Source organism: Brachionichthys hirsutus, chromosome 9 (genome assembly GCF_040956055.1).
Source record: "Brachionichthys hirsutus isolate HB-005 chromosome 9, CSIRO-AGI_Bhir_v1, whole genome shotgun sequence".
NCBI classification, from domain to species: Eukaryota; Metazoa; Chordata; class Actinopteri; order Lophiiformes; family Brachionichthyidae; genus Brachionichthys; species Brachionichthys hirsutus.
This window is the reverse complement of record NC_090905.1, coordinates 11,759,898-11,784,953: the sequence shown is the minus strand read 5'-3', so window position 1 is coordinate 11,784,953 and position 25,056 is coordinate 11,759,898. Positions and strand designations below refer to the sequence as shown.

Genomic DNA, 25,056 nt, shown 5'->3' with positions numbered 1-25,056 from the left:
GCTGTTCTTTATGCCAGACATGTTTTTTTCTTTTTAAACCTTTATTGTACAAAGTGCAGCAAATAACAATACTGTATGTATATTTTTTATAAACAACAAGCTGGTACAAAAAACATAATGGAACATAATGGAACATTACAAAATTGACCCTATGAATAACATTCGTTGTAAAAATGGGAAATAACCTTGTTTGATGACAAAAATTAATTCAGAAATTGTAATCTTGCCCAAAGTAGTGATATATGATCATAATGTTCGATGAATGTCAACCTATTAAATATATTAACCTCTTAACTGAATCTTTTAGGGTAGTACAATGGATAAGTTTTCAGTATGTGCATATCTAAAAAGTTGACACATTAATAATAATAATATAATAATAACAATAATAATAATAATAATAATACGAATAATAGTTATTATTAAATAACTGAGAAAATAAAATGCGGGATATGGTTTGTGTTTAAAATCAAATAAAATGTTCTTGTTATTATTGGTGGTGAGATATTTGTGACTTGAGGCAACAACAAAACTCTGATTCGGAATATCATTGGGGGTGCGTAATACGATAGCCCTGGCATAAGTATGAGATACTATTTCTGTAACAAGACTCGAGATGTATTCCGATATTGTGTATAGATCGTAGAATTCTCCCCTAATTCTGCAGATGCAGATAGGGGTAACGCGATACTGTTTCAATGGAGTAGAATAGATGTTGTAGTTTAACGGAATGTATTAATCAAAAGATGAGATGCTACCTCAAAGAAAAAAACACATTACAAAGACACAATACTGTAGATTGCCTATATTAGATGGCAAACAATTACGAGAATATGAAAATGGATGTAGGAAAACTTTATTCGCTTGTGACGATGATGCATTTCCGTCCATATAGGCTAGAGTTCATGCCATTGGTCAAAGACTGTAAGGTGTGGTCACGTGACCCACAGGCACCCGCCTCCTCCTTTGATTGTGTCGGTTCGAGGCGGATGACGCAGTGGGGTTCAGTTTTTGAAGATGGCTCCTTTTCCGGACGAGGTGGATGTTTTTACTGGGCCTCACTGGCGAATGAAGCAGCTGGTGGGTCTGTACTGTGAGAAGGTACGGACGCGTAAATGTCGGTGGTCATTTGGACTTCCACGAAGGGATCAGTGGAGGTATTTGGCCATCGGACAGCTCAACACGAGCTAGCTTGACTCAGTCCGGGGCTGCTCAACTATCGGATGTTTTTCTCAACACTCCTCTGGGAGCGTTTGGAAGCTCAGTCGATCGAAATATGGTCGAGAATTTAGCATCATAGTTGATTTTTTTTTAAATCCGAATATTGGCTCACGTATTTAGTTAAACTCGCCATAACCTATCCTTAAATCAGTCGAGACGTGCTGCCTGGTTAAGTTGCTAACTGTTAGCTTAACTTATGCGCAAGGGATTTTGTTATGTGACATACTATCGTAAGAGAAACAAAGTTAGCAATCGTAACACAAACTGTACATGACACTGGAGCTATTCAGACTGCCTACTGGATGTGTTGCACGCGTTTAGACTCCCTCTGTTGGCTGACATTGGCTAACATAAGCTAACGATGCGTTACTGTTTTAAGTGAAAAGTTGATCTCAGTATCATAAATCAACGTTTTCTTGTTTCTCCACAGCTGTCAAAAACCAATTTCTCCAACAACAATGATTTCCGGTCGTTCCTGCAGTCACTGTGCGCCACCTTTAAGGAGTTCAAGATGCACGAACAAATTGAGAACGAGTACATCATCGGGCTGCTGCAGCAGCGCTGCTGCACCGCGTACAACGTGCACGCTGACAACAAACTCTCCGAGATGTTATCCCTCTTTGAAAAGGGCTTGCACAGCGTCAAGGTAGATGCACGCTGTTATTAGAAAAAGGCTTTTTTTGAGATTGCAGTACCAGACGCATCAAATAGAATAAATATTCTGAATGTGTGCACGTACGATGGATTTTTTGCATCTAGTTTCATGAAATAGTTTTCATTATGTGAGACTAGAGCTTGAGATATTTCATTTGCTGCATATTACACAAATGCAGCGGGAAGTGTGTAATAATGACTGTTTTATGACTCAGGATGTAGGCAAACTCAAACGAATGACCTTTCCAGAATGAAGCAATCGATCCAAACTTCTGCTTTGCTTTGTAACATAGAAATACTGTAATGGAACTTTTCTTTTGACCTGAGATCATGCACTCGCTCCTAAAGATGTTGTTTGTGTGATGCATAATGCTGTGAATAGTAATTTATGTTTTGTTGTTTTGTTTGAAGACATTATATTTAAATGTTCATGTTGCTAAGAAAAACTAGAATAGAATAGGTTTCTCAAGGTTATAAATTATAATCTCCTCATGAAAACGGTAAAAACATTGACTGCACTTTTGATAAGTTATTGAAAATGTGTGAGATGTTGAGTGGAATAGAAAGGAATTTCAATGCTGTGTATCGTTATGTCTTGTAGAGTGAATATGAGCAGCTAAATTATGCTCAGCAGCTGAAGGAGAGACTAGAGGCTTTCACACAAGACTTTCTGCCACACATGAAGGAAGAAGAGGAGGTATAAGATGTTCAAATGTATTTTAATTGCTGATGTCCATTAATTAAGTCCTTGAATTATGGGTAAGACCAAGTTATCTTCATAATCAAGGCAAAAAGCTAAAGGAAATGCATTCAGAAAACGTTTAATAGCCTGGCTGAATTGTGCTGTTGTAAGGTGTTTCAAAGGAGAGATTTTCTACAGGTATTTCAGCCAATGCTCATGCAGTACTTCTCCTACGAGGAGCTCAAGGACATCAAGAAACAGGTCATTGCGCAGCACTGCAGCCAACAGCAGTGGGACTGCGCCAGTGTGGTGCTCAAGGGCTTCAGTTTGTGGAGTCAAGCAGAGGAGCTGCAGAAAGCCTTTAAATACGCCGACCACGAGAAGACAGACTATGGTTAGTGATTAGGTTACCAAGTGTTAGCAGTACTTATCCCTGAACAAAGGTCATGCGCAGGCTTTGGGGCGGCTATATTACCACACTTCATTATTGCCACTGTGCCAACATTGTGAGTACAGCCAATGGATGAGTAGCTGCTTCTCTCGGTATGTCTCGTTACAGATGTTGCCTATACCGTTGATATGGCTCTCTGTCCCAATAATCTACAATTCACAACATCAGGATGTTGACACAATATCTCTTATTTTGAAAGGCCCGTGCAGCATCCTGCTTAGCAATTTGTCATGTTGTTAGTAGGTGTTTCTCAACATTTTGGTCTTTTAGCTAAGCTGCTTTGTCCTCTTGTCAGAACTGGAAAAGGACAGGAACTCTTCAACCCACATCACCCAGCTTCCTACAGAAATCATGCTGAGGCTTTTCAACTATTTAGGCCCTGAAGATCTGTGTCGCTGCAGTCAGGTGTGCAGCTCTTGGTCAGAGTTGTCCAAGATGGGCTCTCTCTGGAGGCATCTCTACCCTGTCCGTTGGGCTAGAGGTAAGATGGCGATTACACAGAAAACGAAAATTCTTTTCTGGGCTCAATATTTCTGTGAAAATGACTTCATCTTGGTGATCGGTGCTGCTCAATGTGTTCTCTCTTTTTTTTTTTTTTTTTTTTTAAAGGTGATTATTATAACGGCCCCCCTGGTGATCTGGACCAGGACCCGGATGAGGATTGGGTGAAGAGTCGGCAGAATGAGGGTCGAGCCTATCAGGAATGGGATGAGGATGCTGATGTCGATGAGTCTGGTGAGGGTTTGCCTTCATCTTGGTGTTTTCCCCAATATTAACCTGACATGAAGCTGTAGGTTAAAATGAGTTCTATATAGAAGATTATTCTTTTTCATTGTCTTTTTAGATGTTTCGGGCGACACGCATGGCTCCCTGGCGATTAGCACCGCTCAGCGAGAGAAGAGGCTTCTGAATGGGATCATTCAGAACCTCCTGCCAGCCGTCGGCTCATCTGTCAAGTCCATTGTTCTGGCATACAGTTCTACAGTCTCCAGTAAAATGGTATTCATCACAAAATTACAACTGGGCGTGGTCACACAATACCTGAAGGTCAAGGTCATTCTGAGCCGTCGTGTTCTTTTTTACTATTTTCAGGTGCGGCAGATCCTGAGTCTGTGCCCCAATGTTACTCATCTGGACCTGACCCAGACTGACGTGACAGATTTTGCGTTTGACAGGTAAGTCGTATTTGATTATTCGCGGTGCTTATTGGATCACTGATGCGCTTCATGAACTAGATCCAAAGGGAGTCAGTGATTTACATACAGACAATGCTGATCGGTGTTTTGCATTCACGTAGCGGGATGTCGGGACTCATCAGCATGCTCTTGCCGTCTTCCTCCCTCTTTCAGCTGGTTGTCCTTTGAAGCCTGTTTGTCTCTGGAGCACCTGGATTTGTCTGGCTGTGAGAAGCTTACCGATTACACCTTGAGGAAACTGTCAGTCGGGCTGGGTGACCTCGCGTCTTCCACCTGCTCTGACAAACGCTCGGACAGACGAGCCAAGCTTTTCAAAAGCGTCCCGATTCCAGTCGCTCTCATGGGAGAGAGGAACCTTGATGCGGCTGTGCGGAAGCGGCAGGCCATCATCTTCAAGCAAGGGACTGGCCGTTGGGGTGCTGCCGCATCCCCCACGCAAGTGTGGGTCTTGGACCCATCAGAGCTGGCTGATATCGAGGATGCTGCGGAGTGGAGCCGTCGTGATTGGATGCTTCTCCCTGGAACAAAACACTTCGTAGAGGCGCAGCTTGTGGGAGGTTCATGCTGTTGCAGGAGGAACAGCAGACACGGACACAGGACTGGCTCCGGCACCTCCTATTTGCACCAGCAGTATGCCATGTCTGGGGAAATATTTTGTGGTCACTCCACCTGCTGCACTAATGACATAGCCCTTAGGACTTTTGCTGGGCCGCAGTGCGAGACAGGAAACGGCACTGCAGAGTTTCGGACTAAATGCTCCTCGCTAGGAGGCCTGCAGTGTCACGAAAACAGGACTAACCGTTCAAAAGCGAAACGCTCTTTGAGATTTCTCAGTCTCTCTGGATGTTATCAGGTCACAGACCTGGGCTTGAGGTAAAGTTCATTAATTGGGTTTGCTGCAAAACATACAAAACTATATGTTACGTATTTATCATGTACCGGTACTTCATCTGTTGAGTAGTTCGTAAGCCCCTTAAACTGCTGCGACGCTGTTAGAAGGGTTCCCACAACATTTTGTGAGTTTTTATCGCTGATATTTCAAACATAGTTTAGTGTTCAACAAAGTGTAGCAATTTCTGCGCACAGAAAATGGTGTGATAATATGTGCAAGCAGTCTGCAGCTTATCTGGGTAAACTCCTCCCTGCAACCCTTCTCACGTCCACAGTTTGAGTGCGATGCAGTTTATGAGGGGTTACTCACGCAGTAGATCTTGCAGTCTTGTCAACAGCGGTGCCTTTATTGGTTTAGGACTGGTGTTGCCTGGTGTTCGTGCTCATGTCGACGTTCTTGTACTCTGTGTTTCAGGGCTCTGTCACAGCACGGAGGGCTTCCTGTCCTGGAGCATCTCAACTTGTCTGGCTGTGTCTTCGTCACTGAGGTGGGACTGCAGGAGCTGGTGTCGGCCTGTCCTTCCCTCAATGATGAACACTTCTATTACTGCGATAATATCAATGGTAACGCACTCGACGGGGGGGTCCTGTTCCCTCTCAAGCATTCACTTCTACTCGTTGACGTTCCATTAAGGTGTTCTGTTAAATTCCCTGTTCTAGACAATATGAAACATTGTGAGATTTATTAGTCATATTTGTATCAAACATGACTTGACCCCACTTGCATAGGATGTGTCCGAGTGTAAGTAACAGGTGCTACTGTGGTGGAAGGTAAGTGGGCATTACGGGAGCCAGTGTAACGCCTTCGGTAGTCCCTGATCAGTCTTTCTACCTGTGTGATAGTTGGAGTTTCAGGAGATGACCACTGTTTGGTGTTTGTCTCCAGGTCCTCATGCAGACACGGCCAGTGGCTGCCAGAACCTGCAGTGTGGTTTCAGGGCCTGCTGTCGCTCTGGAGAGTGATCCTATCGCAGGATGAAATGTCACGTCTCCTTCTTGCACTTTATTCTGGAAATACCGTTTGATGTATTTTGTGTCCCTAAAACTGTTTCTGCATTAAACTGTAACTTTCCTCCCTTTGTTTCCATCTATATTAAATGTAAATGGTCTTTTAAAAAAAGGAGAACATAACAGTTAACTTAATGGATTTGAAGTGTCCGAATAGGTTCATTCTGGTTCCATTTTTGGATTCGACAAATCAAAAACTAGAGGAGCGTAAACCGCAAGTGCGTGCTGGTTAATCCCCGTTTCTTCTCCCACAGAAACTCACTGTCCTGACGACTGTTTTAAACCTCTAGTATTTAGATGGTCCATTTATTTATAATCAGCGAGGAAGATTTTTTTTTTTTAACCTGTAATAAGTTCATCACTTTTTGGTGAGTAAAGGGAACAGAATTGAATGGTTAGCTGCCTTCCTTTGATTGAAGCCGATTGTTGAGGATGGCTGTTCTGTTGTCGACGGTTACCAGTCAGACTGATCAATATGTCGTCAACGATGAACACCTTTATGAAGGCGTTCGTCATTGATCGAGTCACTGAAAAGCCAGTAGATGCACAAACATAGGAATTAGCACATCGTTCAGTTTAGTCTGAATTTTGTCCAGTTTTGTAATTCCAGATTTTCAAAATCACCAAATTTTTAGATTATTTTTTTGTCATTACACTCCAAGGGTGAAAAAAAAATGCACCACTGTCCCATAGAAGGACAACAACAACAACAAAGCGGGTCCCTACCCTGAAGGGGGCTGGGACTACTGAGTGACTGTGAGACGTCTGTGTAATTGGTCAGGTTCCAATAGGTCGTCTTTCACCTTTAATCATTCTCCTGCAGGATCTTTGCTTGTTCATAAGTCTTGCATGAGGAACTCAAGTGGAAATGTTCAATTAATAAACAGAATAAAAAAGGTGGCTCTGTGAGCTCTGTTGTCTGTCATTTTTAAGTATTCTGTCAATGCATTTTAGGAAAATGGAAATTGAATCTCAATGTGCTGGAGCAGTAGGAAACATTTCATAATCAGGTACACTGAGTCATCAGTATTTGTACATTCTAATGCAGTACAACACAACAGCTCAGCAATACATCTCATGTTTGTGATGAATGTAATGTTTTTGTGTTGCTTTTAAACTTCCGGGGATTTAAGCTAGTTCAGTTATGTTGGATTGTCGATCATTTTGTTCTCTGTTTTCCCATATGTGTGGATGTATTGATGAATTATTATGATTTAAACAGAGTACAATGGTACAAGCATTTTATAGGTCCAAAAACATACTGCTACCTGACAGTAAAAACATTGAGTGTGTTCAAAGATCTTATTTAATTCAAGGGAAAAGGTTTTGGATTCGCTGTACAGAAAAAGCAGAATGACCAAATATACACTGTATTCATTAGATTATACAGTACAATATTGTGCAAACATAGTTGCAGTAATGTTATTACATCATCTTAAGATCAATTTCTATGCAGCAGTGAGACGAAAGTCTTGTGTCACATGCGCGTGAGTGAGGCCAGGTACAACCACACAGACAGGACGTTATTGGGGTAGGGGTGCACGTACACAGCAAGGGCAAATTCCACATTTGATGCCTGAACATTGTGAACCCCAGTACTGTGCACGGCCTCTATAATGGGCCGGATCTCAGAGAAAGGTAGATGCAGGGGGAATCCCGAAATCTTGAGAGAGAAAAAATATATTTGCTGAATTATTTTGTTTTTACTGTAATAAACTGTTTTCTGCCAGCCATTGAAATGAGTGATCACATCTTGTAGTGAGTGACAGTAATCTCTTACCCTGTAGTTTCCCAGAAGGCTCTGTAACTCATGGCGATGACCCTCATCCCCACCACGCCCCCTCATCTGCTCCAATTTGGGCAGGAACTGTTTCAAGGTGGAGATACAGTAGCGGTTCCAGCGGGTTGGGTTACGCGGCCGCCACTCCATGATCTTCTCCTTCAGGATCTTCTCTATTCTGCAGAGAGCGAGGTGGCTACTGGGCTTTGTCTGGAATGGATCGGTGACAAATCAAAGTCACAACCAAGAATTACCTGTCCTGAAGCTCTGCGGCAGCAGCTCTGTCTGTGCGCCGATATACCAGCTCCTCTGGCTAAAGGAAAGCAAAAGGAGGACAGAAAATAGGAAGCCTGCAAGTGAACATTTAACAAAACCGTGCAGAAATGTTGCACGCTCACTTGTACACTTGCCAACCCTGGGTAAGGGAAGGACCGGGAGAAAAACGGCTTCCACAAATTGGCTTTGGTGATGTCGAAACTCATCATCATTGGCGACTTGTATTCTTGAATATTTAGCCACACCTGAATAAGAATTCAGAGAACATTCACTCTGCTGTGACAGTCGAAACTTAAATGCTACGTGTAGTTTTCTCTCTTTACTCACGTTGTTGGCATTGACCAATGAGCCAACTGTGTGTAGCGGGCAGAAGGTGTCATACTGTCCATAGTACTGACCACTGCTGGGATTCCAGATCAGGTAGCGGCTCTGCTCGTAAGTCAACACATATACTGTGGGTCCCTAGGACAGAAAAAGATCAACAATGGCAGTGCAGCTACTACTACACAATACTACATCTAGGGGCACTGCTACAACAGAGACCATCATAGACTTGAATGACCGTTACACACCTCTGGTATAGCAGTGCCGATTATTAGCCAGGCCTTCTTGTCCATTGACAGGAAGTAGTTGCACAATAATACAGCATGCTCTTCCTCGTCTCCCGCCAGGAGGATCAGGAATTGCTGTTAACAAAAAACAGATTAACACAAATGGAGATGGGCATTTCCCTCCATCTCCAAGCCCGATAGGTCAGCGAGCATTCTCTCACATCACAGGTACTCCACAGATCACAGGCGCCAGAAAAGGAAACCCTGTCCGGCAGAGATGGGACGAGTGACACAAACCGGGCAACCAGGGCCTGTGAGAGGATGCAATCGGCTGTCAGTACGTTCAAACACGACCTCTCTGCATGTCTTTTAAATCAATCGACTCACTGTGGTCTCCTGGGGGTTATTGGGGAATGCATCCAGTAACTCCTGCGGGGGGTTAAGTCGTCGAATGTATCGTGTGATGAAGACCGACTTCCCATTTAGGTCTGTGACGGTTGTAATGCAGGGTCGGTCTGGGTGAGCCCGAGCTGCGTCTCTCTCAAATCTGTCTGAAGCCTGCAGCAAATACTCGTCTTCCTGGCTGTCAAACTGTGCAAAAAAAATGTCAAAGGTAAGAACACAAGAATAGATGCCAAAACAATGTCAAAGGATTTGCATGTTTTAAGAGCTGTGGTGAACAAAGTGAATGAAATAGGAGTATTACCTTCATTTCCTTTATCTAGCACATGCAGCAGATCACAAGTAAATAAGTGACATACAAGAACCAAAAATATGAGAACAAATAAAAACATTGCTTCATAAGCACATACTTAGAACAGGAATTAGTTTAAAAGATAAACCCCGTCCCTTTCTGATACAGAATTTAAAACAATTCACCCACAATTGTGAGCCCACAAAATATTTCTAGACTCTCACAATTTATCAGGAGAGCAGCTCAAACATGAAAACACAACTGAAAAAACATATTGATTTCATTCATCTCAAAGAACATAATCAACAAAATCAGAAGCTGTCTTGTGTAAGAAATGTAATGCGCTGAGGACAGGGCAAAGCAGTTTCTTTAGTGGAGTGGCTCTCAGGTCCACTGTGGACCAAATCAATGTGGGCCAGTCTGAACACGTTCTCATCATAAAGGACACTTAAATACACAAGGCATTGTGTCTTCCTACTCACAACATGTAATTGCGTAATGTGTATTTTATAATGCATCCGAGAGCAGAGTACAGCATATTTTTTTTAACTTGATCTCTCTGCCAAAGACGTGGCAGCCTTATCAGAGTAAATGCAAGATAGCCAGATTGCGTCATATTACCATTTCGATGAGAGTCATAAAAAAAAGGAAAGTACACAGATTGTATATTTACAGTTTTTTCTGAATGCTAAAATAGTGATTCTTGAAGCGCGATCTCTGAAACCATTAAGAAACCAGGCAGAAACATTCCTTTCCCCAATCATGATAATTAAGAATAATTTGTACTTCACCAACATGGAAAACATGTCAGCAGTTTCTGTTGTGTCGTGGCTATCACGTTAGCCTGAGACAAACTAGCACACAATGACGCCACCTGACAGCATCCATCTTTGAGTTTTCCACTTTAACATGACTTGCCTTTTCTCGAATGGAGTCTCCAGGCACCAGGTGGGGCTCGATGGTGATGTAGAGTGTCATAAATGTTCCCTCGCTCAGGCTCCGGAAAGCATCATAACCGGCATTAGCACCGTGGTTCCTCTCTGTACTGTAACCAAGCAACACGGCGGGTGTATTCACCTTGAATGTGCCATCAATCTTCCCGATAGAAAAAAAACAACAACATGTCTTTAGTTAAGGCAGTCAACATGCCAATAAGCCAATAAAGACATAACGACGAAGACTCACCTTGCACTGAGAGTAAATGGTGCTGAAAGGAATCTTGACAGAGCCCAACCAATGCTTCTCCAACTGGGTGTGTATTGATTTCCCTTTGTCGTTGTCATTCTGAGGAGGAAAATGTGTTCTATTATGCAGCAATCAAATCACACTTTCTGATGTTACTACTATTCATAAGGCGAGATAGTGCGAACGGTATTTTGCTCACCACTGCAGTTTCATGAACTACCTCATCAAATAAGTTAATGAACACTTCGTCTTTGACCGACTGCAGGCGAGCAGTGCTGTAGTCACCATTTGGAGCTCTGCGAAGAAAAAGCAGAAGGAGAAAAATACACTTTGTTTGAGTTCTTACTGTGTCGATTATGCTTAGCCACAGTATGTACAAGGGCACATGTGTCAAAGTTGGCTATACTATATGGAGCTGTCCAGTGCTGATCCTGAAGGCGAACTTCAGCACTGGACAGTTCCATATATAGCCGACTACATGTGGCGCTGTCCAGTGCTGATCCTGAAAATGCCATCTTTTCAGCTGCATTGACTCAGGGAATGTTCTTTATCTTTTGCGCATGTCCATGACAAAACAAGGTGGTGGCTTTTTGGTTTTGCTTTGATTTTGTATCGATTATATTTGTTCCTGCGTGATGATTGCATTTGAATGGAACTTTTCCACATTATTAGATGTGTTAATTTATTCCCATCACAAACTTTGGCTCATACTTATGATTTTTCTCATTTACAGTATGGCTTTATCTCTAACAATTTTTAAGTTACAACCTTTGAAAAAAGTGATATCAAAACTGAATATTTTATTGTAATTACTGTGGTGGCTAAAGAGTTAAATAAAAAATAAATAGTTATTTAACAGCATGTTAAGGAGTAAGTTACATTTATTTTACATTAAATGACATTTTTTACTGTGTTACGGTTTACATTTGGCCTTTGGAGGGCAAACATAATGCTAATGTGGCCCTCGGAGAAAATGAATTTGACAGCCCTGTACTAGGGGGTTGTGTGTATGCAGGTAGATGTAACCTGACTTGAGATTGGCCATAAAACACAACACTAAACATTTCTGTTTATCTGTTCATATTTGTTATCTAACATATATTTGTCATCTAACAAATATGGTGAAGAGTGTTTGAATTATTTCTCTGGAATCTTTTCCTGGATTTCTTGTCTTCAAAATGTATGTGTGATGTAGCCAGGTACTATTTTCAATTTCATTAATCACTTCTGATTTAAGCTTCCTCAGGTAGCTAGAAATTTGCGCAAAAGAATATATTTGTAGTGCAATTCTAAATATACAGTTGTCACCTAAATGGTAGGTGTAGTTCCTCGTTCCACATGGGGTTCGGCCCATCTGCTGTGGTTGTTTGGATCATGGTACGCTGGAAGGAAACCTCCACAAAGGGCCTCAGTTGTACCTAAAACACACCGTTAAAATCACTCGTATATATATAGGTCCCATGCTGAAGAAGATTCACTGGGAGTGCTGTTAAGTTGTACTGTACCTGACTGACGAGCCAGTCCCTGTCCTGGATGGCACTCTGGGACTCCTGTCCTGATTTACTGTAATAAAATCCACAAAGTTAACAAAATGAACACAAAGTAAAAATATAAACACACTGACAGGTAAAATGCATTCTGTATGAAAACTGAATCTGACACTCACTTGCTCTGGGGTCTGCGGGTCGGGATGTCATAGGCCCGCATGACGTTAACCACTAGCTTAATGTCTCCATCGGACAGATTCTGAGCAGCCACCTTCTTTCTTTCCTTCTTCTGTGGTTTCAGCAGTCGTTTGGGTTCAGCCATCTTAAAAAGCTTTATTCCCAGAATCCTGATTGTAACAACAAATAGCCATTATCATTTAGTAAACAACCTACAGGTAATATAACTTGATCATTACTTCCGCCAAAGACGTTATATTTTCTGCGCTGTTTTTCCGTCTGTTTGTATGTTAGTTAGCAAAATATCTCCAGTAGCTTTTAATGGACTTCAATTAAATTAAAATTTAGATATGATACTTTGAAAAGAACGTAATTCCATTTTGAGGCAGATTTGGATCAAGGTGGGGATCCAGTAAATGTTTAGCTGCCTTGCCGAAGGTACCGTATGTACTCGCCAAACGTGATTGTATTTAAAGTTTATATCATATCAAAAGCAGATTATTTATTCAGAGATTAAAAACATTTTCATTCAAAGCACGGGGTAGGATTATTATCACCGACAGTACTCAGTCCCCACAGGTCTTTGCATTTTTGTGGCTTTGTTATTACACTGCATAAATGTGATAAACGTCTGATGTTTGTTTATTATATGGACAATAAAGTGCATTATTTGATGAGGAATAGATTCATTATATTGGTTTGCTACACATTTTGCTTTGTAAAATATGAGGTACACATTTGACTAATTCTTGCAGGTTATATAATAAATGAATTATAATAAAATTATAATATTATAACATATAACATATAATGCAAAATCCTGAAAGGACTGAATACTACACAAAATCTATCATATCTACTCTAGTGATACTCAGGGTTCAAACTAAAAGAAGGAACATGGACACAGAGTTTGGAAGAAAAAGAAAGAAACTCTCAGCACATACCCTGAACCTGGACCACTGTGAAGAATGGAACAGAATGGATTACAACACTCACTATCAATGGCAATTCAAAAACACCCAAAAACATGATTGATATTGACATTACTGTGTTCAAATCTGCCATTGAGGATATGAATTGAATTGCTAATTATTTGTTATCGTTATCGTATTTGAACAGTTCTAGAAGGGTGTGGTATTCAGGCAGGGGAAATTCCTTGTTGACTTCCAGATCAAACAGGCTGAAGCAGCACCAAGCCAAGAAATATACTAACACCAGCCTGTGATTTAAATAGGCACTGTCACTCTCTCTGATTTGGCTCTTTAACCCACAATGCAAATTAATCCAAGCCATCTCATCTTTTATGAAATGGGCAGGAAGTGCAGACACTACTTGTGATTTTTCAATTGATCTTTACAAGAGAAACAAGCTGACGATACACAGAATTGATAAAAATACAACATGGGAAGGATCACTCTTTATATTTGCATGAACTTCGAGTCTGTAGTTGAAATAATTGACAGCAACATGAAGGAATATTATTTGAGAAAGATTGCGGTCAAACGTAAAGTAAAACATTCAGTCATAAAGGACTGGGGAGAGTTTACCCAATGCTTGGAATCTCCTCTTCTATCACCAAGTCAGACAGAATGTAGTGATGTTCGGCAAGTATAAATCTGTTGATGACGGATTCTCGAATCTGTGGGGGAACGGTGAGATCACACGACACTTAGTGCTCTTATGCTGCTAAAGACTAGTTATACAAACATACGTCATTTAAACTACTGACCTTCTGCAGGTATTTGGCCACTAAGGCTCGGTGTGAATCCAGATGTTCTTTAGTGTCAATCTTATCATCTTCTTTCAGTCTTTGCTCATATTCCTGAAATATTTTTTTATACAAATAATAATAATAATAATAAAAAATTCACATTCTACAATATCAATAATATTCTGGAATATAGTTATGGTTTTACTTTAAGTCTGACCTGGAACACCTTATCATGAATCTCCCTCTCCAGAACAGGAACGCACTTGTAATTGCGAAATTCGGCAACTTCCTTGTTCCTGAGCCTGAGCAGGCGGAATCTTTTGGACTTCTCCAACTCTTCATCAGTTATAAAGTTAAACTCCTCCTGCAGCTGTTCTAGACGGAAGTACTCTGGAGCTGTTACCGCTCCACTGCTGGCCACCTGGTCAAAAACAACATGTTTTTATTGCAACAATTCAAATGTCAGAAATTACTGAGACCATTTGCTTGTGCAAAGTACTTATTTCAGACACCAACCTTTAGCAGCTGCATGATGGCGGCGTTCTTTGGATCGTTGGGGTCCAATCGTGACTGTGTGGCCCACTCTCCAATTTTTTTCATGTCATATAATCCAGATGCCCCAATATATGCGACTGCATCAAGGTGACCCAAGGCACTAAGAAACACACAATAAGTGATCAGATTCTACCAATTCTTTTTTTGCTAGGTCTAATTTTACTGCATCAAAGGCCGTAAAGTAATGCTTGCATGCACAGCACTGAAGCTTATTTTAAACTAAGGCAGCACTATTTATAAAGAGTCTTACATGTTCAGGCACCATCGTGGGATTTTCTGTGGTAATGTGAAGACATGAATGTGATTTTTGTCCGCAAATCTTTTGAATGCATCACTAAACAGGACTGTTCATGGTTTTCCATGACTTTTTTTTATATCAAACAACTTTATGGTCTGAGCAAGCTCCCAAATTTATGCTGACATATGCGGAAATCACCCGTTGCAAGCAGGGTTGGAAACTCCATGCTTGATTGCAAACATTGTGGTTTGGACCACGGCGAGCAATGAGTGAAATCACACAGAATAATGAGCTGATAGTCTAAACCACTAGTGCCATCGAGTGAAAATCACCTGTGTTTACCACCATGTTGTTGAGACACAGGAGGGGCAAGTGGAACACCGTCCACGCCAACCCCCCAAGAAACGCAGCACGAGAGCTTCCCAGAGGTCAGCAGGATCTGCTTGTTGCTTCCATCGGCTTCAAAGGAGAGAGGCACATCTGACGAGGCACACAGAGGACTGAGAAATGAGGGCTATGAATTGCATTCATGCATCCATGCTATCCTAGAAAGGGAACACATTTTGTTGGGCAGCATTGTTCCAAATAAAATCAAGCTGTTTACCACTCCCAACACCCTCGTGGTCAAACATCACTCTCTGGTTGCTACTAAACTCTAACTCCTCCAGATGGGCATTGCCAGCTACAATCGAGGGTTCTGGCACTGGAACAAACACTTGAGCCAGAAGGGAGGATGACAAGCCGATCGCCTCAAACACCTATCCGCGCACGCACACACACATACATGGACAGAAAAGACAAAAGACTGCATTTACATTTAGTTCATTTAATCTATCAGACGGGATGTGTAGATTTGACAAAGTGACAGTATAACGTTTTCTGCACTGTACCTGCAAATTGATGCTTTGGGGACAGTTAACTATCTTGAGATTAAAAATCTGTCCAAAGTGCACTCTGAACTCTGTGTTCAGAGCGCGGCTGTCTGTTCGAGAAACTTCTTTGTCATTGTACAGGATCTTGATGAAAAGAGAGCGCCTCGCAACGTCCTCTCTTCGAACCACTTCCGCCCTGAGACAAGCAGTAAGACAACATCATGAGACATGTCGACAATGCTCTTGTCTTCACAAATCACATTATGTCATACCTTGGACAGAGTTCACTGACAGTGATGGTTCCAGATGCAGTAAGCTCAGGGATCAAGATGGCCTCTCCTGGCTTCCTACGGATTCTGGAGGCTTTCTCTCTGACATGCTGCTCTATGGCATCAAACTCTGGCTTCTCCGGTGGATCCGGCTTCGGGGGGCCATCTTCAACAGGTCCCTTTGACTCGATAGCCTCCTGGTCTTCATCCTCCTCTTCTGTGTCATCCTGTTCATGTTCCTTCTTCTTCTTCTTTCTCTGCTTCTTCTTGGCTTTCTGAATGCAGAACGCATAGCATATTATTGTGTCGTATTGTAGTGAATTAAAGTGCATGTTTTACTGCATGCATAATCACAAACAGCACAAAGACATTTTCATTTTAGACAATTTAGCTTTGTTATGGGTAACATATGGTGTTCTTAAAGTAATATATGACTAAGCTAAGCTGAATAATCATGAAACAGGTACCGGTATGTACTTTAGCATTCTTCGGTTGAGACACAGATAAACTCGACTTTACTTGTCACTGCTGTCTCGGACATCACTTTAAACATACTGTCCTTTGTTACTTTTATCGTGTAATTTATTATTGAGTAACAGTATCAATATGTCTAGTGTTAAATAATCATATCCCATTTATCGGTGTCGCATTAGCAGGTACTTGTTTCCTTCTCCACAGCTTCCATTCCTCCAGCTGTTTCTTGTACTCAGCCAGCTTCCTCTGGTAATCCTCCTCGCTCTCTGCCTCCAATTCCACAACCTCTGCCAAGATTTCATCCTCGCACTGTTGATTATCTGCTGCCTGGTCCACATTCTCTCTGCAGCAAGAAAACACACACACACAATCACATCATGGACAAAGTTATTGTAATATGTAGGCTTTGTAGTAGAATCTGTAGAATACAATGCCCACATTATCTATCAAGATCTATATGCAGGCCTGGAGAGAGACATACAATTACCATATTTCTCCTGAACACATACTGTGTGTCTGCACATTTAATTTATAGATTACATTTATAGCAAATGTACTATTACAGACATGAGCCAATTACCTCCTCAGGTAGAGTTTGTAGGGTGTGTTGTTGTATTTCTGAAAGTCTCTGAGGGCTTTGGTCTCCTTCCATACTTTAACTATGTTCTTCAGCAGAGTCCTGTCCTTCTCCTGCTCACCGTCTCGCAGCAGTCGAGTGTTCCTGTCATTGTCAGGGCAAAAACACAACAGCAACATTGAACTCTTGATGCTGAAAGGTCCAGCATCTATGTCTATACTGAGAAAGATCCAGCGGACTCACCTGATCTCCAGACTGTACTCAGATGTCCTCTGCTGCATAGCTTGCGTGAGGCTCTGCCTGCTGTGGCTCTCAAGCATATTTTGCAGTGCCCTCCTCAATCCTTTCAACTAGAGCACACGGTTAATGCAAAACTAATATGATGCATTTATGACTGATTTGGTGCATTTCTAAACCTATTAAATAATGTAAAAAAAAAAAAAAGAAATCCCTTCCAGAGTGGTTGTGACAGCTTTATGTTGAAGTTCACCTTGTCGGTAAGGTGTCCTGTAAGATTATTGTGCTGCCTGGTAAGGTATTGATCATACAGCTGAGCCAAACGGGCCCCCAGCACGTGTTCACGGCTGAAGAGGGGATGATGGGAGAAGATCAGCCCAGAGACATCAACATCGAGCTGGTAGTCACCCTCTGGGTCCGTTGCACCAGCAAGATACAGATTAGCATGTTTGGACTGGGGACAGAACATCAACCATCATGTCATGTTCAGGAAAATCATATACCGTACTCATATATTATATACTCAGCGCGTCTGCTTTACTACCCTTTATGAAGTGTGTGTTGGAGTTTTCTGACTTAGAATCAATCTCAGTTCTGTCTATTCTTCAGAAGATAACTCCACATTGCTCACAAAGCCCATCTGTAGTTTTGATATACTGACTGTAACGTTTATTTCTCAGATGTCTCAGCCTTCACCTCTGCCAACAACAAGCACCTCCTCTGCACCAAATGCAGAATTGCCCTTTTGCTTTTGTCGAAATGGCAAAGGGCGAACGCTCCAACCTCAGTGAACCACAAGACGTTCAGCGTAAGAAAGCGGTTGCTGCTTCAGGTGTGGTAAATGAATGGATTGACTGAAGTTAGAGCTGCAGTGGGCGTGTCTGACCTTCCTGTAGACGGTCTGCAGCAAAGGGTCCAGGTCATGCTCCATGTGGAAGAGAGGGGGCCTCGTGGATGATTCTTTTATGGGGTCGGGCAGAGCCATGATCCTGCCGTCATCTCCAAACCATTTCCTTCCCTTAAAAATGAATTCAAATGAAATATTTGCCATCATGGATTTGTCTTTATAGTTAGCAGCAGGGATACTGTCGAGCCGGTTGACATTACCTCCTCCACTTGCAAAATGCGGTTCTCCAGAATGTTCTCGTTGGTGAGTGATACAGGAGGTCTCTTCCCAACATACAGGCCCTCATCCTCCAGATAGCGAGGCTTCACGTTTTCAGGCAGTTTAATGGCGGTTGGAACTGTGACAATGAATTCACACACGACACTCATTCAGAGTTATGCATATCCATCAGGCACAGTCAGAAATGGTACAGTACCTGATTGAACACTCGGCGTGAATAGAAGCTGACTTTCTCGCTGAATACATTTCCTGTAGCCCATATACTCTGCTTTCTTCAGCTCCAGGAAGTCCTTCGATGTTCTTTCATTGATAAATAAATCTTCCTCTTCACCACGCAGTAATGGGGCACCACCTCTCTGTGACATGGTCATAAATAGGAGGCACTGCAAATGTACTCATGCGACTACAGTTACTGATCATTACACACACACACAGGTCATTTTTCATCTTTTAACCTGCTCATCATCATCATCATCATCTTTACTATCTTCATCTACTCGAGAATCTTCCTGGTCCTCATCTCTGTCCTCCTCGGATGCTTGTCTTTTCCCGTTAGCCCTCTCAATCGCATCCTCAGGGTCTGGCTCAAAGTTAAATGTGAAAAAATTGTATGCCTCCTCAGCAGTCGGCAGGTCTTTAGCTACCTGTGAAGAATACATAAATAAATACAACACATATTATCCTTTCAAATAAATAAAAAAATATCGTTTGTGCAACGCTGTATCAAGCCTTACTCTTCTCGCTGCTCTTTGGAACTTGTCCCTGGTAGTGAGAGCAAGAGAGACATCATGTCCTCCAGATCTGTCCTGATCACTCTGTAAAATACTTGGAGTTAAACCTCCATTACTGGACTGGGTTACATATGTATAATCATGGCTGGAGGACAATTTGCAGCCACAGATGTTAGATGTTCACCTCTCCCAAACCTTACAGTGTCTCGGTCTCTGAGAGCCTGTAGCTCAAGAGTGGGCTCCCTCTGCTGGCGGCTCTCAGCTTTAGCCTGGAAAAACAAAAGCAGGTCATTTTGGAGTATGCTATTTTTCATATTCGTCTTTCCTGATCTTGTTCAAACATGTTATACTCAATGCAAAAATAAAAAGGTTACTCTGGCTGCTCTGAGTCTCTCTTCTAAACGTTGTTTCACAAAGTCTTCTAAACCCGGCAAGTCAGAAGTGAGCTGAACAGGTGATGAGCGACCTGGAGAACAAACACGTCATGAAACAATATTGTTATTACCATTGTTGATTATGATGAAATATTTATTAGAGAGAATGTTAGAGCAGTACAGGTACAATCAAACAATAGTATGTGTATTACGGTACAAGTACAGTCACAACACCCTGTCTAAGAGAAGCATTTCAAAAAAGCCCTTGTTGAAAGTCCTTCGTACATAATTCATCAACAACACCAATAAAAATAAATTACTCCATTACATTTAGTTCCAAATATTTGCAGTGAGACCTTGCTCACCCTCAGTTATGTTGACATATAATTAAAATTTTGAAATCTGATCATTTTTAATGCTTCAGGGAAAGGTGTGGCACAATCTGAAATGTTTGGATCGCTCTGTGGGGGGGAAAAAAGAAATCTCTACCAGAACATCCTTGTATGCTGCCAAGTATCAGAGGGTAAGTTTCACTTATTATTGACTTTATTATCCTGCCCCGTGATAGCAATCTTAAAGCACTGAAGGAGAGAAACAAGCGTAGAGAAAGCATGGACACTAACCTCTCAGAGAAGCAGTTGGAGGTCTTGACAAAACCACAGGAGCGGTTTCCTTTTCAGCTGATCTTTCATCCTCTCTGGGGTGTTGAATAGTGGAGAGTTCCACATCATCGTCTTGGGACTCCTGGGCTAAAGACCGTTCAAGTACCTGACCGATGCAGGGAGATGGAATAGTTATGTATGTGTACATGTCCTCCTAAACCAAGAAGGAAATGTATAAATGAGATCATAGAAAAGCACAACCGGAACAGGTACCCTTTTCTTTCGCCTCTGTCTCTGATCCTTCAGTGTGCGTTTCAGGGTCTCTCCAGGGTCTTCCTCACTACTTTGTGGATCCTAGCGCAACAAAAGCATCCAGTTAAAACAAAGTACAGCAGCAGTACTTAATGCACAAATTGTACATCTATCCACGCTGCCATTACAGCACAAATACACACACACACACACACACACACACACACACACACACACACACACACACAGCTGTTACAGTGCAAATGGGAGCGGGGAAGAGATTGTTGAGCAGCAAGCGACACATAGAAGGACAACTAGTCTGCTACTAAACACACACCAACCTCCATTGTAGCTTGTAGCTTCCCCTTCCTCAATTTTGTAGATGGTACCAGAGCCTGTTGAGCATAGTTACACTCACTAAAGTGTTCGTAGCTCCTTTACGTGTCTGCGTGTTTCTGAATGTGAATGGATTGAGCCACCCCTCTTAAAAATCAAGTTGATGCTTGTGAACAAGGCGCTTACTTAGTTTGTGTCGGGTGAACCCAGACGGTCCACAGAAACAACACGCTTGTAAAACTGCAATGACATTCATTCAAGACTGAACAACTTTACCTCAATGTCATCCTCATTTTTATTTTTTGCCAAAGTTTCCTGCACTGCACGGTGTTTCTTTCGCAGTTTGCCTCGAATGTCACTAAGGGATAAAAGAGGTAGTTGTTTAGCTTTCGTTAGCTTAATTAGCTAAAGAGGGATGTGCTGATAGCCCACCGACGCAACACTCAAGTAGTTAATAACACAAACCAATAAATAAAAATCTAACATTACCTTGAGGAGGCCAGGGTGGCAGTAAGATTTTTATTTTCAGCAACTTAAAATAATTCTTGAGGGGGGGGACTGACTGATCACTGTTGTCGTGATCTAATGTTAATTATAGCCAGCGAATTTATTCCAGTTTAAGAATCCCTGCGGTCGTTTCGTGCATAACCCGATTTGTAGTTTTTTATATTTTTCTTCCTGTACATTGCAAACGAGCACCGCTATCGCTACCTGGTAACGAGATAAACAACTCCTCAACCGACCTTGAAAATAAGCACAGTTTAAATAGGCAAAAGCAGTTTAAGAAGACCATTCGCCCAACCTGCTGTCAATCAATAGTTTTTGACCGGAAGGATTCCGCCCACTACGGAGTCCGAGAAGGCGTTTTGCTTTTATACCAAAACACTGTCTTACCCTGTATTTGTTTGTTTGTTTTTAACATTAATTCAGGTATAAACATTACAGTTGACTAATTTTTCAATATTTTGGTGTCAAAATTACTTCATTTATACTTTTTCTTGAATCAACTTCCATGTAAAACAAATAAATCACAACGTCAGATAAAGTTTATTCAAAAAAATATAAAAATAAAATTAGTTGATACAGGCTTTTTTTAGCTAAATTAAAAATGTGTACAAAAATAAGGTTAACAATACCATACCTGTTGAAACACAACAGTGACTGATTTATGTTCCATAGGTTCTAGGCATAGTCGTCTGCCAGTGCATCTAAATAGTTTGTGTCTGCATAGAGAAGAAAGCCTGAAAACAAGCTGTCAGTCCAGCCTGGATCCGCAAACAAACCATTTTGGTCACGATAGAAAATCTCCAGCCACACCTCATCTTCTGGATCCAGGTACAATACAGTGGACCCAGATGCCATGTCATGATTCCCTGTGTTTGCATCAAAGGTTTTTATGCGATACTGTCCATTCTGGACCAGTCCGATAGCCAGGTGTTTGTTGGCCAGTGTAATGTCATAAGAGAAATAATATACACCTGGGTATGCACAGATGAACTTGCCCGTCAGCGGGTTGTAGTGTCCACCCTCATTAAATAAGACCTTGTTGAACTTGATAGGCTTGTACTCTGTGGGGTAACTGTTGGTGATTCCCACAGAGAAGGCAGATTTTGGTAGTAAACTGCCACACTTGCAGGTTCCTGCAATTCCACGTGGGCCTCTTTGACCCTTTTCCCCTCTCTCCCCATCACGGCCTATAGAGCCATTCAGGCCCTGATTTCCATGCTCTCCTTTGGGGCCTTGTTTGCCTGCGGGGCCGCGATCTCCACGACTTCCAATCTTACCAGTTAGGCCAACTCTGCCCTTCATCCCTGAAAGAGAAAAAAAACATCATTCTGGGATCTTTTATACACAGTTATTTATATGATATTACATAAGAAATATAATAATAACAATAATAATACATTTGCCGGTACATTATCAATAACATTCCTTTCTGTACAGAGCTTGGATGCTCTCCCTGTGTCTGAGTGGGTTTTCTCCGTGTTCTCCGCTGTCCTCCCACCACCAAAAACATGCAACTTAGGTGAATTTGTCACACATAAAATTGTCCACAGGTGTGTGTGTAAGCGTGTGTATTTTTTGTGTTTCGTATGGCCCTGCGATGATCCGGCTTCTCATTTTCTTTCTCTTTTCTGAACATCTGCAAAATGTGCCGAGCACTTCATTTCACAACTATGCTAATAATCGCAATGCATTTTTCCCGAGGAACTTATCAGCTCATCATCTCTGCACCAGCTGTCGAGTGAGGAAGGAGTGAGTATGAGTCTCTCTGCCAGCTTTTATTCATCTGCACACATTAATCCATGCTGTAGCTGTTTGTTTTTCAAGGTATACCTGGATCTCCCTTTTCTCCCTTTTCACCCTTCCTGCCATCTCTGCCATCTCTTCCTGGGATACCCACATTCCCATGTGCTCCAGAAGGCCCACTGGGACCAGGTTTTCCAGGCGGGCCCGGTGCCCCAGGGACGCTGCAGATCAGTCGTGGTCCTCCCTTCAGTTTGGCCCCAAACAGCTGTCCAAAGGCACAGTGGCATAGACAGACTACTCCCATCAGTGTCCACACCTTCAGATCTGTAAATGCAATGCATAATTCATTTTTAAGGACATCTGTAATATGTATCTACTTTATATTAGAATATAAAAAAACTTGCATGTAGTTTTATGTTTGCAGTGTAATGTGCACCAGAATGTTGTACAGGTTCTGAGTCACAAGTGGGAAGTTGTAATCAGTTTGTAACAGCACAATAAACCACTTCCAGACATGCGGTCATGGGCGGAGACAGAAGAAGAGCATATTAGGGAAAATAATAACTGATCAAAAAACACCATGAGGCCAGCTGTGACTCTTGCTGTTTGACCCTGACTCGCACACGGATGTTCTTTTTCACCACAGAATTGCCTGTGAGATCCCAAACAAAAGCTTTGTCTCCGTTCCAAGTTTGCAGCGTTGCCAAAACATTCCAAACTTATGACATAATAGCCAAGCGCAAGGGAACCTAATCATGAAGCAATGGTATTGGAGCCTACGGAAACATTTACACAATAAAAAGTCGAACACAGTCTCTGTCTGGTGTGTCTAACTGTGATTCATAAACAGGATTAGCTCCAAAATAGGAACGTTAATGAAAATCTAGCAGTGCCGAATGAAAGACGAAACACTTAAATCCACTCTGGCAAACTTTCCGCTTCAATAATAAAACCATGTGTGGAATTTCCCCAACGGGTTGACTTCTTCGACCGAAAAAACCGTCAGGGGATTTGATCACAAAAGTTTGACATTAACATTGCGACTTTCTGAATACATATATCTGTTATTTGCCCAGGTGGGTGGGAGAATGGGACTTTAGCATCTGGCCCAGATGTCTGATCAGTGAAGGCGTTGGAACATGTGTGTCAGGTTTACACAAACCGCTCATACCACTCTCAGTTTTTTTCAATTAAGTGCGTTTTTTAATGCAACATGTGTTCTTGGATTTGTACACTTGTTTTGTGATGAGAAAAACAGGAAGTCAGTAAGTACACACAAGCAAGCCGAGCCTGCCTGCCTCTACATACATAGCCTCTCCACGTACTTACTGCGGCATGTAGGTATTTGATTTTGAGGTCACAGTCATTGTGAGGTCCTGCCTGCTAATGCTTTTCTGCAGCAAAGTCAGCATTCATATAATTATTTATAATATAGTCATGTAAGTGGTCTACATCAAATCCACACACACACACACACACACAAAAATTTCCCTTGCAAAAGCAAATACATTGCTATTAAACAATAAAAAGAAAAATACTGTCAAGTCTTAAATACAGTGTGTTTTATTTAATGGTTGCTGGTATGCTTTGATAATGATACTGCACAAACACTGTTCTATCCCTTCCCTGGGAAAGAGCAGTCGGCAGAGTATCATCATTGACAAGTTGTTTGGATAACATTTACGGAAAATGTCTGTGGCCAAGCGACGCCTTTTGATAGAACCTAGGTGTTTGTAATTTATGTCAGACCATGACAAACAGCTGGAGTCTATTTCAGCAGATCCTGTTCTGTACATGACAAAACAAGTTCAAAACACAGCCAACCTCATATACAGTGTGTGTGTGTGTGCTGACTTATATAAGCAGGTATTGAAGGTATCCGCTCATCAAATTCGACTGGATTTCTTAAAGACACTATTCCTGTCATTCTTGTTAATATCGTGAATGAAGCACGTTCTGTATGGGCAGTGCAGACAGAGGTATGTGACCGGTGTTCTTACCCCTCGGTTGGCAGCTGTTCATCTCCAAACCTAAAATTAAATTCCCACTGTTGAGCGTGTTGGTCCTATCTGCTAGGATCCCAGCCCCTCTGATCCTTGGCTGCCTCGGTTAACACGCTATTCATCTTTTTCCTGCAGGGCTCTCCCACATCTGCATGCAGTTCTCAGCTGCTTCGTCGCTGACAGCGTCTTCTAGTGA

The 25,056-nt window shown here is 41.9% G+C and overlaps 3 protein-coding genes across 3 annotated transcripts; 1 reads left to right on the top strand and 2 right to left on the bottom strand.

The window, feature by feature from the left end:
* Nucleotides 1-984: 984 nt before the first annotated feature.
* fbxl5 (F-box and leucine-rich repeat protein 5) lies at nucleotides 985-6,998 on the top strand. Its single transcript, XM_068743372.1, has 11 exons — nucleotides 985-1,101; nucleotides 1,652-1,867; nucleotides 2,477-2,572; nucleotides 2,756-2,951; nucleotides 3,304-3,489; nucleotides 3,618-3,743; nucleotides 3,853-4,007; nucleotides 4,101-4,183; nucleotides 4,358-5,077; nucleotides 5,511-5,659; nucleotides 5,982-6,998. The coding sequence occupies exons 1-11, from the start codon at nucleotides 1,018-1,020 to the stop codon at nucleotides 6,056-6,058; spliced, it is 2,088 nt and encodes a 695-aa protein (XP_068599473.1). The 5' UTR covers nucleotides 985-1,017; the 3' UTR covers nucleotides 6,059-6,998.
* Nucleotides 6,999-7,407: 409 nt separating this feature from the next.
* Nucleotides 7,408-20,618, bottom strand: cc2d2a (coiled-coil and C2 domain containing 2A). The gene is made up of 38 exons (XM_068743585.1): nucleotides 20,613-20,618; nucleotides 20,293-20,373; nucleotides 20,041-20,185; nucleotides 19,418-19,509; nucleotides 19,239-19,312; nucleotides 19,047-19,188; nucleotides 18,768-18,956; nucleotides 18,509-18,668; nucleotides 18,294-18,430; nucleotides 18,064-18,204; nucleotides 17,440-17,640; nucleotides 17,193-17,299; nucleotides 16,953-17,093; nucleotides 16,559-16,715; nucleotides 16,376-16,384; nucleotides 15,902-16,173; nucleotides 15,648-15,825; nucleotides 15,362-15,515; nucleotides 15,090-15,237; nucleotides 14,481-14,619; nucleotides 14,182-14,385; nucleotides 13,983-14,075; nucleotides 13,801-13,892; nucleotides 13,198-13,212; nucleotides 12,256-12,423; nucleotides 12,095-12,152; nucleotides 11,898-12,007; nucleotides 10,789-10,885; nucleotides 10,590-10,688; nucleotides 10,323-10,499; nucleotides 9,098-9,301; nucleotides 8,932-9,021; nucleotides 8,732-8,845; nucleotides 8,487-8,621; nucleotides 8,282-8,404; nucleotides 8,138-8,196; nucleotides 7,884-8,061; nucleotides 7,408-7,766 (listed from the first exon to the last, which is right to left on the bottom strand). Exons 1-38 carry the CDS (start codon nucleotides 20,616-20,618, stop codon nucleotides 7,581-7,583), a joined length of 4,875 nt encoding a protein of 1,624 aa, XP_068599686.1. The 3' UTR covers nucleotides 7,408-7,580.
* Nucleotides 20,619-21,644: 1,026 nt separating this feature from the next.
* Nucleotides 21,645-25,022, bottom strand: LOC137899344 (complement C1q tumor necrosis factor-related protein 7). Its single transcript, XM_068743375.1, has 3 exons — nucleotides 24,858-25,022; nucleotides 22,945-23,181; nucleotides 21,645-22,418 (listed from the first exon to the last, which is right to left on the bottom strand). Exons 1-3 carry the CDS (start codon nucleotides 24,877-24,879, stop codon nucleotides 21,790-21,792), a joined length of 888 nt encoding a protein of 295 aa, XP_068599476.1. The 5' UTR covers nucleotides 24,880-25,022; the 3' UTR covers nucleotides 21,645-21,789.
* Nucleotides 25,023-25,056: the final 34 nt, after the last annotated feature.